Below are 18,662 nucleotides of genomic sequence, written 5' to 3' on the forward strand. Positions count from 1 at the left end.
TCTTCAGACTGAAGACCCGAAACATCATCCATTCCTTCTCTCCAGAGATGCTGCCTGTCGCGCTGAGTTACTCCAGCATTTTGTGTCTATCTTCAGTGTAAATCAGCATCTGCAGTTCCTTCCTGCACTTAACATCCAAGTAATCTGCTTCAGAGTGTAAAGGTTCGGTATCGGAATGTAAGTAACATTCAAAGCAAAATAGACGAACTGAAAGCACAAATCCAAAGTACATTTGATTCAATGGCCACAATGGTAATGCCTCAGTAGAACAACAAAGATCGGGACTCTAATATTGAAGGTGCTCGACATTTAGTCAGGGCAGTAAGTTTGGGAAATGTATAAGAGTATCATTGTTTATTCATGGTAATCTTAGAATTGAATTGAATTGAATTGAAGTGACAAAAGTCACAGTGAAATTCTTTGCTTGTATACCCAAGGTATGCAAATAGTCGCCACTTAAAGGGCGCTGCCAAAGCTACACAGTAACAAGAGCAAGAGACTGCAATAAGCTAGGTTCAGGAAACCAGGAGATAGATGCACTTTCGGTAAAGATAAGAATATAAAGTTACTCATGGGATTGGAGTTCTGTCCACCGAATCAATAACCACTTTGCAGGGCGGAGTACAAAGGGAGATAGTGATAGGTCGGGGAGCGGGCAAAAAGCTGGCAAGCGGAGCATAATTTGGGAAAATTATGAAGTTGTTCATTTTGGAAAGAGTCGTCTTTGCCTAGGGGAAACAATTTCTCGTTGTTACAGAAAGAGAGAGCGGATGCTGGCCACTTATTAACATCAGTGCATTCGATGGGACTGATTGCCAGGATAAACATCTACATTGTGATCATCAACTGAACTGAGGCAGCATGAGGTGTAGATGGGTTGATGGGGGAGTTGGGGGGCTGACTTGTATGAAGGACTTGGCTTGCATCAATACCTGACATCTTTGGTCTCATAAGGTCATAAGGGATAGGACCATTTGGCCCATCAAATCTACTCTGCCATTCAATCATGGCTGATCTATCTCTCCCTCCTAACCCCATTCTCCTGTCTTCTCCCATAACCCCTGATACCTGTACCAATCAAGAATCTATCTCTACCTTAAAAATATCCATTGACGTGGCCTCTACAGCCTTCTGAAGCAAGGAATTCCACAGATTCACCACCCGCTGACTAAAGAAATTCCTCCTCATCTCCTTCCTGAAGGAACGTTCCTTAATTATGACCATGGTGCTAGACTCTCCCACTAATGGAAACATCCTCTCCACATCCACTCTATCCAAGCCTTTCACTATTTGACGTTTCAATGAGGCCCCCTCTCATCTCCGCCCCATCAGAGATGTTCCTTCTGTTCTCTTCACCTCTCCTTCTCACTGCCACTTTAAACACTTTCCCAGCTGCGAGGAAATGTGAACTCTGCTTCTCTTTCCTCCTTCCTCTGGTCTGTGTCCTGGAGCTTTCTCCCCTAGAGGTTTGTGGGAGCATCTTCACCGGGAGAACGGCAGTGTTTCAAGGGGGCTCACCTCCATCCTCTCGGCTAATTTAGTTTAGTTTAGTTCAGAGATACAGCGCGGAAATGGGCCCTTCGGCCTACCGAGTCCGCACCGACCAGCGATCCCCGCACACCAACACTATCCTACACACACTAGGGACAATTTAGATTTATACCAAGCCAATTAACCTACATACCTGTATGTCTTTGGAGTGTGGGAGGAAACTGAAGATCTCGGAGAAAATTTGCGTGGTCACGGGGAGAACGTACAAACTCCGTACAGACGGCGCCCGTAGTCGGGATCGAACCTGAGTCTCCGGCGCTGCATTCACTGTAAGGCAGCAACTCTACCGCTGCGCCACTGTAATGGTGGGAAGAAGCTGTTCCTGAATCTGGTGGTACTTGCTTTCAAGCTTTTGTATCATCTGCCTGATGGGAGAGGGCAGAAGAGGGAATGACTGGGATGAAAATGGTCCTTGATTTTGAGGCAGCATGAGGTGTAGATGGAGTTGATGGGGGGGAGGAGGAGGGGGGGGGGGGTGTCTTGCATGAAGGACTTGGCTACATAAACAACTCTCTGCAATTTTTTGTGATCTTTGGCAGAGCAGTAGCCAAACCAAGCTATGACACATCCTGATAGTATGTATCTGTATCTGTACAAGTTGGAAACAGTTGTTAATAATGAAACGCACCAATTGCATGGAGTCAGATAAAGATGCCAATAAATTCGATTGCCACTGCAGGATTTCATCAGCTCTGGTTCACGAACCAAACATTGCCAGCACTCTCATCTGTGTCAAAGGTTGTGGGCTTAAGAGGCATCAGTGCATGTGCCCGACAAATACACAGGTACCAAAGGAGTGCCTTAATGTTCAAGATGCTGCCTCTAGAATGAGGAGTTAAAACTAAAACTAAGTTAAATTAAAACTAAGCTGCCAAAGCGTTATGAATAACAGTTTACACCCCAGCGGTATGAGTATTGACTTCCCTAACTTCAAGTAACCCTTGCTTTCCCTCTCTCTCATCCCACCCCCTTCCTAGTTCTCCGATCAGTCTGACTATCCACCTGGTTAAATTTTATCTCTGTTTGCTTCGTTGTCACCTTCTTCTAGCTAACAATGATCTATTCTACATTTTCCTTGAGCCTCATCCCCTTTCATGTCTCATTTTCACACCTTACCCGTCCTCATCTCTGTGTTTCCCTCTCCCCTGACTCTCAGTCTGAAGAAGGGTCTCAACCCGAAACGTCACCCATTCCTTCTATTCAAAGATGCTGCCAGGCCCGCTGAGTTACTCCAGCATTTTGTGTCTATCTTCAGTGTAAGCCAGCATCTGCAGTTCATTCCTACACAATGTACAAGACCCCTTCAGGATATTTTAAAGAACAGCAGGAGAATTCACCCAAGTGTTTGTGAACAATGTTTTTTCCTCAACCAGCCATTAACAAAAAATATTATTTGGAAACGATTTCTGTTATTGGGTCCTGCTCTAACTCTGTCTGGGATATGTTGGTCAGCCTGGTCTGGACAAATCAAATGAATTATCCAGCTGATACCTACTGTGCTGCTGTTGTATGACTAAAACTCAGCTAGCAGCAACTAAACTGAAGGAAGCAACTGCAGATACTGCTTTGAACAGAAGATAGACACAAAATGCCGGAGTAACTCAGCGGGACAGGCAGCATCTCTGAGAGAAGGTATGGGTGATGCTTTGAATCTGAAGAAGGGTCTCGACCAGCAGTCTCCCCAGCAGTAACAGTCTTCCAGGAAACAGCCTAGGTCCTTCGAATCCAGTACTGTTGGCCAACTTGTGTTGGCAACACCTTTGGCAAACAGGCTGTAAACAAGTGGTCAGTTTGGTGCCTCTGTAACCCCAAGGGGTCACAGCTTAAGGATAACTGGGAAGTCTTTTAGGACCGAGATGAGAAAGTTTTTTTTCACACAGAGAGTGGTGAATCTGTGGAATTCTCTGCCACAGAAGGTAGTTGAGGCCAGTTCATTGGCTATATTTAAGAGGGCGTTAGATGTGGCCCTTGTGGCTAAAGGGATCAGGGGATATGGAGAGAAGGCAGGTATGGGATACTGAGTTGGATGATCAGCCATGATCATATTGAATGGCGGTGCAGGCTCGAAGGGCCGAATGGCCTACTCCTGCACCTATTTTCTATGTTTCTATGAAACATCACCCATTCTTTCTCTCCAGAGATGCTGCCTGTCCCGCTGAGTTACTCCAGCATTGTGTGTCCAAACTGAAGATGGCACAGTTCAGGATGGGTCTCCCCAGCGGTAACATTCTTCCAGGAAACAGACTCGGTCCTTCGAATCCAGTACTGTTGGCCAACTTTGTGTTGGCAACACCTTTGGCAAACAGGCTGTAAACAAGTGGTCAGTTTGGTGCCTCTGTAACCCCAAATCAAAGATGGCGCCCTCTCTGATTACATCTATTGCAGCTCCAGTACATTGCCACTGATTAAAATTCTCTGAAGCATGTGCCTCTGGATAATTATATGTCTTTCACAGAAATGAGTAACCTGAGCAGCGTGGTAAAAAGTTCAACAAGTCAGTGGTCAGGGCGGCACGGTGGCACAGCGGTAGAGTTGCTGCCTTCCAGCACTGACAACGCCAGAGACCAGGGTTCAATCCCGACTACGGGCGCTGTCTGTACGGAGTTTCTACATTCTTCCCGTGACCTGCATGGGTTTTCTCCGAGATTTCCGGTGTCCTCCCACACTCCAAAGACGTACAGGTTTGTCGGTTAATTGGCTTGGTATAAATGTAAATTGTCCCCAGCGTGTGTAGGATAGTGTTAGTGTGCGGGGATCACTGGTCAGTGCGGACTTGGTGGGCCGAAGGGCCTGTTTCCGCGCTGTATCTCTAAACTTAAAATAAATTCAACATGCATTGTTGAATGTTGATTACAACAACTACAATACAGCATAATGATGAAAAACTGTATAACATGAGCAGATTTCAGGGTGGACTTATTAACTCTTTCCAGATGGAGATGACGATGGAAGTGCACCAAGGAAGGAGTGAATCGGTGCTGGACCAGGGGGAGCACAATTCAGCCTGGCCTCCTGTATCTGAAACTGATCTTCCAATTAGTGTGACATTGAGTGAGGACAGGACAAAGTCTAGCTTCTGACGGCAAGCAACCGAACATGTTTTCCAGTGTTCAAGAGAGAGCAGAGGGCATGGCGCCAAAAATGGAGCCCTATAATTTTTCTCCTACTTTGCCTACAAATTACTGCTGCGATGTGGGAACCACAAGCTCACCTCCTGATCCCAGAAAGCACAAGCCAGGAGGCAGCCTTGCCAACAGTCTGTCCCTCCCTTTCTTCTTCATTGTTTTTTTAGTATGTGTTAAATGTATGTTTTTAGTGTTCTTTAACATGTTTTATGTGGGGGGTGGGGGTTGGGGGAAACTTTTTCTAATCTCTTACCTCGACGGAGATGCGTCTTTTCGTATCATGGAAACATAGAAACATAGAAAATAGGTGCAGGAGTAGGCCATTCGGCCCTTCGAGCCTGCACCGCCATTCAATGTGATCATGGCTGATCATCCAACTCAGTATCCTGTATTCACAAAATGCTGGAGTAACTCGGCAGGTCAGGCAGCATCTCGGGAGAGAAGGAATGGGTGACGTTTCGGGTCGAGACCCTTCTTCAGACTGATGTCGGGGGTGGGACAAAGGAAGGATATAGGTGGAGACAGGAAGATAGAGGGAGATCTGGGAAGGAGGAGGGGAAGGGAGGGACAGAGGAGCTATCTGAAGTTGGAGAAGTCGACGTTCATACCACCGGGCCGCAAACTGCCCAGGCGAAATATGAGGTGCTGCTCCTCCAATTTCCGGCGGGCCTCACTATGGCACTGGAGGAGGCCCATGACAGAGAGGTCAGACTGGGAATGGGAGGGGGAGTTGAAGTGCTGGGCCACCGGGAGATCAGTGGCGTTAATGCGGACCGAGCGCAGGTGTTCAGCGAAGCGATCGCCGAGCCTGCGCTTGGTTTCGCCGATATAGATGAGTTGACATCTAGAGCAGCGGATGCAATAGATGAGGTTGGAGGAGGTGCAGGTGAACCTCTGTCTCACCTGGAAAGAATGTTTGGGTCCTTTGATGGAGTTGAGGGGGGAGGTAAAGGGACAGGTGTTGCATCTCGTGCGGTTGCAAGGGAAAGTGCCCGGGGTTAGGGTGGTTTGGGTAGGAAGGGACGAGTGGACCAGGGAGTTGCGGAGGGAACGGTCTCTGCGGAATGCAGAGAGGGGAGGGGATGGGAAGATATGGCCAGTGGTGGGGTCCTGTTGTAGGTGACGGAAATGTTGGTGGATGATATGTTGGATCCGCTGGCTGGTGGGGTGGAAGGTGAGAACGAGGGGGATCCTGTCCTTGTTGCGAGTGGGGGGATGGGGAGCAAGAGCGGAGCTGCGGGATGTAGAAGAGACCCTAGTGAGAGCCTCATCTATAATGGAGGAGGGGAAGCCCCGTTTTCTGAAAAACGAGGACATCTCGGAAGCCCTAGTCTGAAACACCTCATCCCGGGCACAGATGCGGCGTAGAAGGAGGAATTGGGAGTAGGGGATAGACTTTTTGCAGGGGACCGGGTGGGAAGAAGTGTAGTCCAGATAGCTGTGCGAGTCGGTGGGCTTGTAATAAATGTCCGTCACTAATTTTTCTCCTGTGATGGAGATGGTGAGGTCCAGAAACGGGAGGGAGATGTCAGAGATAGTCCAGGTATATTTAAGGGCAGGATGGAAATTGGAGGTGAAGTGTATAAAGTCAGTGAGTTCTGCATGGGTGCAAGAGGTAGCACCAATGCAGTCGTCGATGTAGCAGTATCCTGTACCTGCCTTCTCTCCATACCCCCTGATCCCTTCAGCCACAAGGGGCACATCTAACTCCCTCTTAAATATAGCCAATGAACTGGCCTCAACTACCTTCTGTAGCAGAGAATTCCACAGATTCACCACTCTCTGTGTGAAAAAAAACTTTCTCATCTCAGTCCTAAAAGACTTCCCCCTTATCCTTAAACTGTGACCCCTTGTTCTGGACTTCCCCAACATCGGGAACAATCTTCCTGCATCTAGCCTGTCCAACCCCTTAAGAATTTTGTAAGTTTCTATAAGATCCCCCCTCAATCTTCTAAATTCCAGCGAGTACAAGCCGAGTCTATCCAGTCTTTCTTCATATGCCAGGGATCGACCTCGGAGCTCTACGGCGGGTGCCTGCAGACTTTAACATCGTGGAACCCGCGGTCTCTGGTCAGAGACCGACTTCGGGGGCTCCAAACCGCAGGAGCTTCAACCGCCCTGGCGCGGGGGCTTCGACCGCCCCGACGGATGAAGAAGGGTCTTGACACGAAACATCACCCATTCCTTCTCTCCAGAGATACTGCCTGTCCCGCTGTGTTACTCCAGCATTTTGTGTCTATCTTCGGTTTAAACCCGCATCTGCAGTTCATTCCGAGACAAGGCAGACAACCACCACCTTCTGGAGACGGGTAATTGCAGTCAAGCCCATATTCGGCAAATAAAATAATCAGGATCTGCCAGGATAAGATACGGTCCTCAGGCCCTCAGCCCAAGATGGTGCCCAAACCAGGTGACTATTCTGCGTGCTAGCCACAGAAGCAGATCTACAATCACATATTACAATTGCTCCACACTCTTAAATCTCTATTCCTACAGCAGCATTTCTTACTTTATCCTTGATCGGTCGTTGCTGGCTTTACCTTGCACTAAACGTCATTCCCTTATCACGTATCTCTCTCTACACAGTAAATGGCTTGATTGTAATCGTGTGTTGTCTTTCCGCTGATTGGATGACACGCAATAAAAGCTTTTCACTGTACACATGGTGTACATGATGCACACGTGGCAATAAACTAAAGTGTGACTGTAGCTGGACAGTGTTTGGGTGACCGACCGATCTGCAGCTGCCAGTACCTGTAATGCCTGGTGTCGCGGATCACCCTGTCACTGGCAAGCTTCTCACTCTCCTGTTGGTTGAAGGCATGGTGTCCATAGGGATCCTCGCCAAGTCTCAGCAGCTTGCTGGAGAGATAAGCCTTCTCCTCGAAAGTCTGCAGATTGTTCTTGTCCAGTGGTGGCATTCCGGTTACCTGTAAGAAGAATGAAAGAGTGTTCACTTCTCTCACATCTTTGATGGGTCTAATTGCTTGAGTATAGAAGTTGGGAGGTCATGTTGCAGTTGTGCAAGACGTCGGTGAGGCCGCATTTAGTGTCTCGTGTTCAGTTCTGGGCACCGCGTTATAGGAAAGAGTTTGTCAAGCTGGAAAGGGTACAGCAAAGATTTCTGAGGATGTTGCCAGGACTCGAGGGTCTGAGCTGTAGGGAGAGGTTGAGTAGACTGGGACTCTATTCCATTGAGGAACTCGTACAGTGTATAAAATCACGAGAGGAATAGATCAGGTAGAGTCTCTTGACCAGAGGACATAGGTTTAAGGTGAAGGGGAAAAGTTTTAATAGGAATCTGAGAGGTAACTTTTTCACACAAAGGGTGGTGGGTGTATGGAACAAGCTGCCAGAGGAGGTAGTTGAGGCTGGGACTATCTCAACATTTAAGAAACAGTTAGACAGGTGCATGGATAAGACAGGTTTGGAGGGATATGGGGCAAACGCAGGCAGGTGGGACCGGGACATGTTGGCTAGTGTGGGCAAGTTGAGCTGATGGGCCTGTTTCCACACTGTATCACTCTATTGCCCAGCAATAATCGAGAGTAACCAAGACATGAACTGGTTATGTGCCCCCCCTCCCCCCACCGTCCCTCTGTGTAGTTTGAACTCACACCCTCATGGCCCAGTGTGTAAGTGCTGCCCAGTGGGCCAGAGTGGACTCACTTGCCTCAGCTCCGAGTCTGGTTAAACTTGAATATTTTCATTAATAACAACATTGGCAGTCTCGCTCTGTCCTTGGCACTTCCAATAGCCTGTCATTTTCGCTTAACATTAACATCTCGGAGGGTAGAAATTATACCCCAATTATAGCATCATAACGCAAGGGAACAAATTATTTGACCGAAGTCGTCCATACCATACCTGAGCCAGACCCGTTTGTCTGCGTTTGGCCCAAATCCCTCTAAACCTATCCTTCCAGGTACCTGTCGAAATATCTTTTAAACATTGTAATTGTAAATCGGCAATAGTTTCTTCTGGCACCTCGTTCCATAGACCCAACATCCTCCGTGTGAAAACGTTGTTTCTCACGTTCCCCGTTAAATCTTTCCACTTTCATCTTAAAATGATGTCCCCTAGCATTAGCCTCCCATCCTGGGAAAAGACCGTGATCATTCACCCTATCTACGCCCTTCACGATTTCCATAAACCTCTATAAGTTCACCCCTCCGTCTCCTTCACTCCAGGGAAAACAGTCCCAGCCTTTCCAATCTCTCCCAGATAGGGGGAAATTAAGGCTGGGACAATTCCAACGTTTAAGAAACCGTTAGACAGGTACATGGATAGGACAGGTTTGGAGGGATATGGGCCAAACGCGGGCAGGACTAGTGTAGCTGGGACATGTTGGCCGGTGTGGGCAAGTTGGGGCATGACTCTATGACTATGACCCCTCATAGCTCAAACCCTTCTCTCCTGGCAATAGCCTTGTGAATATTTTCTGCCTAATTATTTTCTAGTTTAATCACATCTTTCCTACATCTTGCACACAGGACTCCAATTGTGGTCTAACCAACTTCCGGTACAGCTGTAACGTGACATCGCATTTCTTGTACTCATGCCCTGACCACTGAAGCGAGCATGCCAAATGACTCCTTCAACACTCTGTCTACTTGAGTTGCCACTTTCAGGGAACTCTGTACCCAAGGTTTCTCTGTTCGACACCACTTCCCAGGCAGGGCACCCGCTGTTCACTGTATAAGTCCTGCCCGGGTTTAACTTCGCAACATGCAACACTTTGCATGAATCCGAGTTAAATTCCATCTGCCATTTCTTCGCTTGCCTTCCCAGTTGATCCAGATCCTGTTGTGACCTTAGACAACTTTCTTCACTGAACAATACGGACTCAGCCAGTATTAGTCGGCACGGTGGCGCAGCGGTAGAGTTGCCGCCTTACAGCGAATGCAGCGCCGGAGACTCAGGTTCGATCCCGACTACGGGTGCCGTCTGTACGGAGTTTGTACGTTCTCCCCGTGACCCGCGTGGGTTTTCTCCGAGATCTTCGGTTTCCTCCCACACTCCAAAGACGTACAGGTATGTAGGTTAATTGGCTGGGCAAATGTAAAATAATTGTCCCTAGTGTGTGTTGGATAGTGTTAATGTGCGGGAATCGCTGGGCGGCGCGGACCCGGTGGGCCGAAGGGCCCTGTATCTCTAAATCTAAAAAAAAATCTAGTCACTGCCTACCAGACGGTCACACTACTTTTACAGATATATATAGATCCTACCACCTTACTCAACGCTGTTTCTTCATTCCAAAGGACGTCAGTGACTCTGAAACACATTGGGCACTCCGAGATTAAGAACAGCACAACAAAAAAAAAGATTATTTCGTCTCATACTTGCAAAGGCTCTTCACGCTTAATTAAAAACAAAACTGGCACCCTCCAGCTGAAGCGGTAATATGCTGGAAGCAGTATTGGAAAAGTATTGAAATGTGTTGCTGGGAACCAAAGCAAACGTACTCCCCATCTCGAAAGGCACTAAAGCTGACTGCACTCTGTGACAAAGGCTCCCACCATCCACCATGGGATGTTCCAACAAAAGTACTGCGCAAATATTTTCCTTCTGTAATGGTCTTGGCATGAAAGCAGTCTCTGATTTCACCAAATGATTCACTGGGGCATTACATGCATAATGTATCTGATCAGATGTTGAACTGGGTGGAAAATGTATACACATGGCCTCTGCCCTCGAGGCACTCTCCCTTACACATTCTCCAAACTGTGCTTCCTCAGTGCTCTGATCAGTTGTGTGGAACAGCCCTTCGGTACACGACGTCTGTGCCAAACATGATGCCAAAATAAACAGATCTTTCTGCCTGCATATGATCCACATCACCCCATTCTCTACATAGTCATGTACTGACCTAAAGGCCTTTTAAACACCATCATTACATCTGCTTCCACCACCACTCCAAGCTCACACTCAGCATTAAAAAAACGCACTGCAGATCTCCTTTCAGTTTTCCCCCTCTCACCTTAAAGTTATGTCCTCTAGTATTTGACATTTTCTCCATGGAAAAAAAGTTCTATCTGCCCAATCCATGCCTCATCTATACACTACAACTCTCGTGTGTTTGTTTGTTTGTTCCTGATCGACAGCCAAATCGGTACACGATAGCGCGGCAATTTTAGGCCCACCTTGCTCACCGTCGTCCCTTTGGTGCTGATGGAAGAAGTTTCATTGAAATCGGTGTTATATTTTTTAAGATATTCGCATTTTAAAGTTTAAATCTATCTCCTAGGGAGGGAGGGGAGGGAGGGAGGGGGGGGGGGAGCAGGGAAGATAAGGGGGGTTGAGGGGGATGGAGTGGGGGGGAGGGGAAGGGGGAGGGGAAAGGGAGTAGGGGAAGGGGTGGAGGGAGGATAAGGGGGGGTTGAGGGGGATGGAGTGGGGGGGAAGGGGAGGGGAAGGGGAGAGGGGCAAGGGGAGGGAGAGGCAAGGGGGGGAGGGAGGGGGGCGAGGGGGGATGGAGGGGGCAGAGAGGGGGGCGAGGGGGGGAGGGAGGGGGAGGGGGAGGGGGGAGGAGAGGTTGCTGCACCAAATGCAGGAGAGGTTTGGGCCCAACGGGTCCACTTGGTCTAGTAGTTTTATAAAATTCAGTTGTGTTTTTCCTCAGCCTCCGATGCTTCCTTGTTTGTTCATTTATTGTGTTATCTTTCCTTGTTTTATATGTGCTTTGTTCTCACACAAATTCTCTCTCCTGTCAATTTGTGCTCAGCCTTATTTGTTCTACTCGTGGTTCTGATCTCTTTCCTCTCTCCCGCTCTCTCATTCCCCTTGCTAGCCACACTCTCCTTGCTTTCCTTCCATTCTTGCTCCCATTGTTCTTCCCATTGCCCTTTTCTCTCTTTACATATCTCTCCTCCCACGGCTTCTGCTTCTGATCCCGCTCTCTTGATCCACCACGACGAATCCCAATCCCTTTCACATTATCATCCTCTCTCAGTTCCCCCACCCCTTGGCTTCCGCTCAATTCGCGCTGGGCCTCGCTCTGACAATGGAGGAGGACCAGGACAGAAAGGTCAGTGTGGGAATGGGAGGGGGGGAGTTAAAGTGTTTAGCAGCCGGGAGATCAGCTAGGTTTAAGCGGACTGAGCGGAGGTGTTCAGCAAAACGATCGCCGGGCCTGCGCATGGTCTCGACGAAATACAGGAGTCCACACCTGGAACAGCGGATACAGTAGATGAGGTTGGAGGAGGGAACTCGCTCTGAGTCTTTCTGCTTGGTGAATCCATCTGAAATTCCGAGTGAAGTTGAAGTGAGGAATCACGGTGGAAAATCTGAGACTACATTTATTTTCTATAAGGCGGACCTTTAGTCCTGAGGATGATGTATCCATTCCAGTAATGTGGGCACTGATGTGACTGATACGCCCCCACAAATGGGGCAAGAGGCATAGACAGGGTGGGCAGGTAGGTAATATGGGGGGCAGGGGGATTAGGAGTTACTCTATGCACTGTTGTGCTGTGCTCCTATGTGCATGGGCTTCTGTCCCTGACTTTCTATTGTGCTCTCCTTCCCTTCATTGTTCCCTTCTCTCTCCAAAACGCCGCAGCGAGACTCCTGACGGGTTCCCGTAAAAGGGACCACATCACCCCGATTCTGGCCTCTCTCCACTGGCTCCCTGTACGGTACAGAATCAACTTCAAGCTCCTCCTATTCATGTATAAAGCCCTAAATGGACACTCCCCCCCCCCACATCAAAAATCTTCTAACCCCCCTCTCTAACTCCAGGTCCCTCAGGTCGGCCGACTTGGGGCTACTCACTATCCCGCGGTCTAGGCTTAAGCTCAGGGGTGACCGCGCTTTTGCGGTTGCAGCTCCTAGACTGTGGAACAGCATCCCTCTCCCCATCAGAACTGCCCCCTCCATCGACTCCTTTAAGTCCAGGCTCAAAACATATTTCTACTCCCTAGCGTTTGAGGCTCATTGAGGAGGCGCTGTGAACTGTTTGCGTACTACTGTATGTTTCTTTTCTTTTTTTCCCATTGGAACCTAATCAGATGTACAGCACTTTGGTCAACGTGGGTTGTTTTTATATGTGCTATACAAATAAAATTGACTTGACTTGACTTGACTTGACTCTTCTTCCATTCACGAAGCTAACTTTCAGTAACCTGCAGCAACGGCAGGAGATGCAACACCCTGTCCCTATACCTCCCCCCTCGACTCCGTCCACGGACCCCCGACCGTCCTTTCAGGCGAGGCAGAGGTTCACTTGCACCTCCTCCAACCTCATCTACTGTATCCGCTGTTCCAGGTGTGGACTCCTGTATATCGGCGAGACCAAGTGCAGGCTTGGCGATCGTTTCGCTGAACACCTCCACTCAGTCCGCCTGAACCTACCTGATCTCCCGGTTGCTACACATTTTAACCCCTACCATTCCCACACTGACCTTTCTGTCCTGGGCCTCCTCCACTGTCAGGGTGAGGCCCAGCGCAAATTGGAGGAACAGCACCTCATATTTCACGGGCAGCTTACACTCCAGCGGTATGAACATTGACTTCTCTAACTTCAAGTAACCCTTGCTTTCCCTCTCTTTCCATCCCTCCCCCTTCCCAGTTGTCCGACCAGTCTGACTGCCCCCCTGATTAAATTGTATCTGTTTGTTTTGTTTTTACTTTCTCCTAACTTACAATGATCTATTCTGCATTTTCCTTGACCACCTCTTTTGATGTCTAGTTTTCACACCTTCCCCTTCCTTATCTCTGTATCTCCCTCTCCCCTGGCTCCCAGTCTGAAGAAGGGTCTCGACCCAAAAACGTCACCCATTCCTTCTATCCAGAGATGCTGTCCGTCCCGCTGAGTTACTCCAGCAGCTTGTGTCTAGCTTTCAGTAACTATCTGTATTTCCCGCATTAGCCTGTAACTCTCCAATTCCCCTCTCCCACATGCTCTCCTTCAACTCTTGGATTGGATCCACATCATTCTGATCTCCAGATCCAACATGGTCTATCTTAATTTAGTCTGCTGTTTGGCAACAGAACCAGTGGCAGAAACGCTCCTTTCTTTCACCACAAGTCCACAGTGGCTTTAATTATGTGCCATCTGTAGAGTCTACTGCAAAGGAATCAATGAGGAAACTGGGGAGATATACACCGATCAGCCAAAACATTATGACCACTGACAGGCAAAGTGAATAACATTGATTATCTTGTTACAATGGCACCTGTCAAGGGGTGGGATATATTAGGCAGCAAGTGAACAGTCAGTTCTTGAAGTTGATGTGTTGGATGCAGGAGAAATGGGCAGGCGTAAAGACCTGAGTGACTTTGACAAGGGCCAAATTGTCATGGCCAGACGACTGGGTCAGAGCATCTCTGAAATGGCAAGGCTTGTGGGGTGCTCCCGGTCGACAGTGGTGTACCTACCGACAGTGGTCCGAGGAGGGACAAACCACAAACCGGCGACAGGGTGTTGGGCGCCCAAGGCTCATCGATGCACGAGGGCAACGAAGGCTATCCCGTCTGGTCCGAACCGACAGAAGGTCGACTGTGGCACAAGTCACAGAAAATGTTAATGGTGGTCACGGGAGGAATGTGTCACAATACACATTGCATCGCACCCTGCTGCGTATGGGGCTGCACACGGAGGACCAACAGCATATTAGGGAGATGGTCATAATGTTTTGGCTCATCAAGTCATAATATTTTGGCTGATCGGTGTATAAAACAATCAGGGGCATAGCCAGGTTCTAAAGTTAGGGCGAACGAGCACATAAAAAAAGGCGCCATGACACATACCAAACAATTTAAAACTCATTATGCATTTATATTTTGTGCTTAAAATCAAAACACAAGGAAGATACAGTTTTAAAGGAAGTACATCATATCATCATATCATATCATCATACACATACAGCCGGAAACAGGCCTTTTCGGCCCACCAAGTCCGTGCCGCCCAGCGATCCCCGTACATTAACACTATCCTACACCCACTAGGGACAATTTTTACATTTACCCAGCCAATTAACCTACATACCTGTACGTCTTTGGAGTGTGGGAGGAAACCGAAGATCTCGGAGAAAACCCACGCAGGTCACGGGGAGAACGTACAAACTCCTTACAGTGCAGCACCCGTAGTCAGGATCGAACCTGAGTCTCCGGCGCTGCATTCGCTGTAAAGCAGCAACTCTACCGCTGCGCTACCGTAACATAATTGTTATTTTGTATTTAAAATCAAAACACAATAAAAAACGTTTTGAATTGGGATTCATATTCATTTCGCATATTTTTCATATCTTTTTCAAAAAAGCTGAATCAAATGAGAAGCCGTTACCAGATCTAGACTACTTTTCTGTAAATGTGTGGATAAATTGAAAACCTTGTCTAGCACTTTACTCCAGAATATAACAACTAAGAATCCATAAGTACTGAGTGTTTCCAGTATACCCTTTTCCTCAGCGAGCTGCTTAGGTGTACAGTTTGTAATCTCACCATCCAGAATTCTTTGTAGAGCAACTACCAGTGCTGATGAATTCTGCAAGACTGCATCTACTGCTGACTTTCTGGACGCCCATCTAGTATCACAAAGTTTCTTTAGAGTCGGTGCGAAAGATTTGATCTGACTGCGTTGTTCTTCTTTTAGTACTGAAAGACGAGGTAAACTGCCAGTCAGAGAGGAGGTTATGACGTCACAGTTTGTTTTGGTTCCCCAGATGCCAGATGCAGTTTAATGTGGATAAGTGTGAGGTTATCCACTTTGGTGGTAAGAATAGGAAGGCAGATTATTATCTGAATGGTGTCAAGTTAGGAAAAGGGGACGTACAACGAGATCTGGGTGTCCTAGTGCATCAGTCACAAAGGAAGCATGCAGGTACAGCAGGCAGTGAAGAAAGCCAATGGAATGTTGGCCTCCATAACAAGAGGAGTTGAGTATAGGAGCAAAGAGGTCCTTCTACAGTTGTACAGGGCCCTAGTGAGACCGCACCTGGAGTACTGTGTGCAGTTTTATTCTCCAAATTTGAGGAAGGATATTCTTGCTATTGAGGGCGTGCAGCGTAGGTTTACTAGGTTAATTCCTAGAATGGCGGGACTGTCATATGTTGAAAGACTGGAGCGACTAGGCTTGTATACACTGGAATTTAGAAGGATGAGAGGGGATCTTATTGAAACAAATAAGATTATTAAGGGGTTGGACACGTTAGAGGCAGGAAACATGTTCCCAACGTTGGGGGAGACCAGAACCAGGGGCCACAGTTTAAGAATAAGGGGTAGGCCATTTAGAACGGAGATGAAGAAAAACTTTTTCAGTCAGAGAGTTGTAGATCTGTGGAATTCTCTGCCTCAGAAGGCAGTGGAGGCCAATTCTCTGAATGCATTCAAGAGATAGCTAGATAGAGCTCTTAAGGATAGCGGAGTCAGGGGGTATGGGGAGAAGGCAGGAACGGGGTACTGATTGAGAATGATCAGCCCCGATCACATTGAATGGTGGTGCTGGCTCGAAGGGCCGAATGGCCTACTCCTGCACCTATTGTCTATAATCAAGAATCTATCTATCTCTGCTTTAATTATATCCACTGTCTTGGCCTCCACAGCCTTCTGTAGTAAAGAATTCCACAGATTCATCACCACTAAAGAAATGTCTCCTCATCTCCTTCCCAAAAGAACGTCCTACATTTGTCCTTGCAGTACACGTGCTGGCGTTAGTTTGGAAGTGAGTTCTTCAAACTGGGCTTGTTGGAGTCCCTGGCTCTGATAGGAAAGGTGCTAAGTTATACCAAGTTGACCACAGCATGCAGCTCCAGCAGTGCTAGATGAACATCTCCCTGGGTGGGATGTAGACCCCGGTCTTGATAATGGAGGTGAATTCCCTCTGGAGGTAGAAGGGTTGGCATCTCACTGCCTGGTGTACCAGGTGTGGAGAGCAGGGGTTTAGTTTAGTTTAGAGATACAGCGCGGAAACAGGCCCTTCGGCCCACCGTCTTCACCGACCAGCGATCCCCACACACTAACACTACCCTACACACACTAGGGACAATTTTAAACCAAGCCAATTAACCTACAAACCTGCACGTCTTTGGTGTGTGGGAGGAAACCGAAGAACTTGGAGAAAACCCACGCAGGTCACGGGGAGAACGTACAAACTCCGTACAGACAGCACCCACAGTCATGATCGAACCCAGGTCTCTGGTGCTATAAGTCAGCAACTCTACCACTGCGGCACCGTACTGTTGGATAGGACCGCTACATCTGAGCACCACAAAGGTTTTCCATGAGGCAGACGTTTTTGCCTCTCACTTTTCCCGGCGCCTCCGTTCGGCTCCATGTGATGAATTGAGAAACCTTCGGACTAAAAGCCTTGCCCTTAAGCCATCAACTTTATTCCCTAGGGACTGTACCATTAGCTAGTAGAACGGTGGGTGGGTGGTAATCAGCCCCTGCGCTTCAGTCTTACTTGCAAGGCGCCCCTGCTGACCATGTTTCCAGACACAATGGAGGCCTCTCGGGTTTTTCATGGCACTGTATTCATATGCCAAACCGCTGAGAAGTCGGGAGTCACTCTGCCATCAGGGATTCCCTTGCAGTCAGTACAGTCGGGTGATCACTTTAGTGCTAGTCCATATAATTGGACTGGCAGCTTCTTAGTTCCAGCACTGATTTGTGCTGTTTCTTTTATCCAAATAAATTCAGAACTGTTATATTTGACCCTTTGCTGTGGTGCTTTTGTGCAATCATCTTGGCAAATGCAAGGCTTGGATTTTTACTGACTCTTCCCTGAGACAAATTGTGCAAGTACTTTGCTGGAAAGAAGAACTTCAGAAAAAGTGTGAACTATCAGAGCTGAGCTAATAAAAGATGCAAATGCTTTTTTTGCTTTGCTTCAACTCTGGGTTCTGCTCTTAATTCTACTCCCCAGTACTAACTGAAGTGCCCGTCGCCTTTGGCTTTGTGACACACTGCAAGGGGCAGCGTTGATCAGTGTTGCACTGGCAAGGGCATTAAGTCGGTGGTTGTGCCATGTGGTTGCGTGATAAAGTGCATTAAATGTTGATGCTAGAGTGCTGAAAGGGAAAGAGGATGCATTCAGTGATGAATTCCCATTGAAGCTGGCGGAAGCTGTTTTGTTTAGTTTAGTTTAGAGATACAGCGCGGAAACAGGCCCTTCGGCCCACCGACCCACGATCCCCTCACACTAACACTGCCCTACACACACTAGGGACAATTTTACATTTACACCAAGCCAATTAACCTACAAACCTGCACGTTTTTGGGGTGTGGGAGAAAACCGAAGATCTCGGAGAAAACCTACGCAGGTCACGGGGAGAACGTACAAACTCCGTACAGACAGCACCCGTAGTCGGGATCGAACCAGGGTCGCTGGCGCTGTGAGACAGCAACTCTACCGCTGCACCACTGTGTCGCCTGGAGGATAAATATGGAGGATAATCTTTTGAATATGGAGGCTGTTGGGTTAGATGTTGAGGACAAAGCCACCCATTCTTGCTGTGGCTGGGTGGCACAGGGAGTAACAGGACATGCTGTTGGTTCACATCTTCGGTGCTTCGAGTTCAATCCTGACCTTGCGTGTATTCAGCGTGAGGTTTGGAGGTTCAGCCCGTGACTGGGCTCGGGTTAATTTGCTGCCTGGTGTAGGTGGGCAGCAGGAGAATTAGGCTGGAGTCAATGGGCAAATGAGAGAGACTAGTTACAGGGAAACCGTGAGGGAATGGGACTACTCCAGGCTTTGTTTGGCTGGACAGTCTCCTTGAATGTCATGGGAAAGATGGAAGTGCATTGAGAGCCAAAGTGTGGGAAATAGTGACATGGTTGAGAGCTCTGACAATTATGGTAGTGGACAAGCCAAGGCTGATGGAAAATAAATGATGAAATACTTGAGGTACTAGGTACTAGGGTGACGCCAACAATGGCTGCCTCGCCAACAGTCTGTCTGACACCTTCTTCGTTGTTTTTTTAGTATACGTGTTTTATGTGGGGGGTGGGGGATTGGGGGCGTTGGGGGAAACTTTTTCTAATCTC

At 48.0% G+C, this 18,662-nt stretch overlaps 1 protein-coding gene across 2 annotated transcripts in view; it reads right to left on the reverse strand.

Annotated features, from left to right (window-relative positions):
• Positions 1–18,662, reverse strand: part of LOC144597575 (polypeptide N-acetylgalactosaminyltransferase 16-like) — a 132,291-nt gene that overhangs the window by 96,716 nt on the left and 16,913 nt on the right. For both annotated transcript variants that reach the window (XR_013547761.1, XM_078407068.1), the window contains exon 2: positions 7,431–7,606. Coding sequence is in view for 1 of the 2 variants with exons in the window: in XM_078407068.1 (XP_078263194.1) it covers positions 7,431–7,606 (176 nt within the window). In the remaining variant the exon portion in view is untranslated. The remainder of the gene's footprint in view (positions 1–7,430; positions 7,607–18,662) is intronic.

This window comes from Rhinoraja longicauda, chromosome 10 (assembly GCF_053455715.1).
Source record: "Rhinoraja longicauda isolate Sanriku21f chromosome 10, sRhiLon1.1, whole genome shotgun sequence".
NCBI lineage: Eukaryota > Metazoa > Chordata > Chondrichthyes > Rajiformes > Arhynchobatidae > Rhinoraja > Rhinoraja longicauda.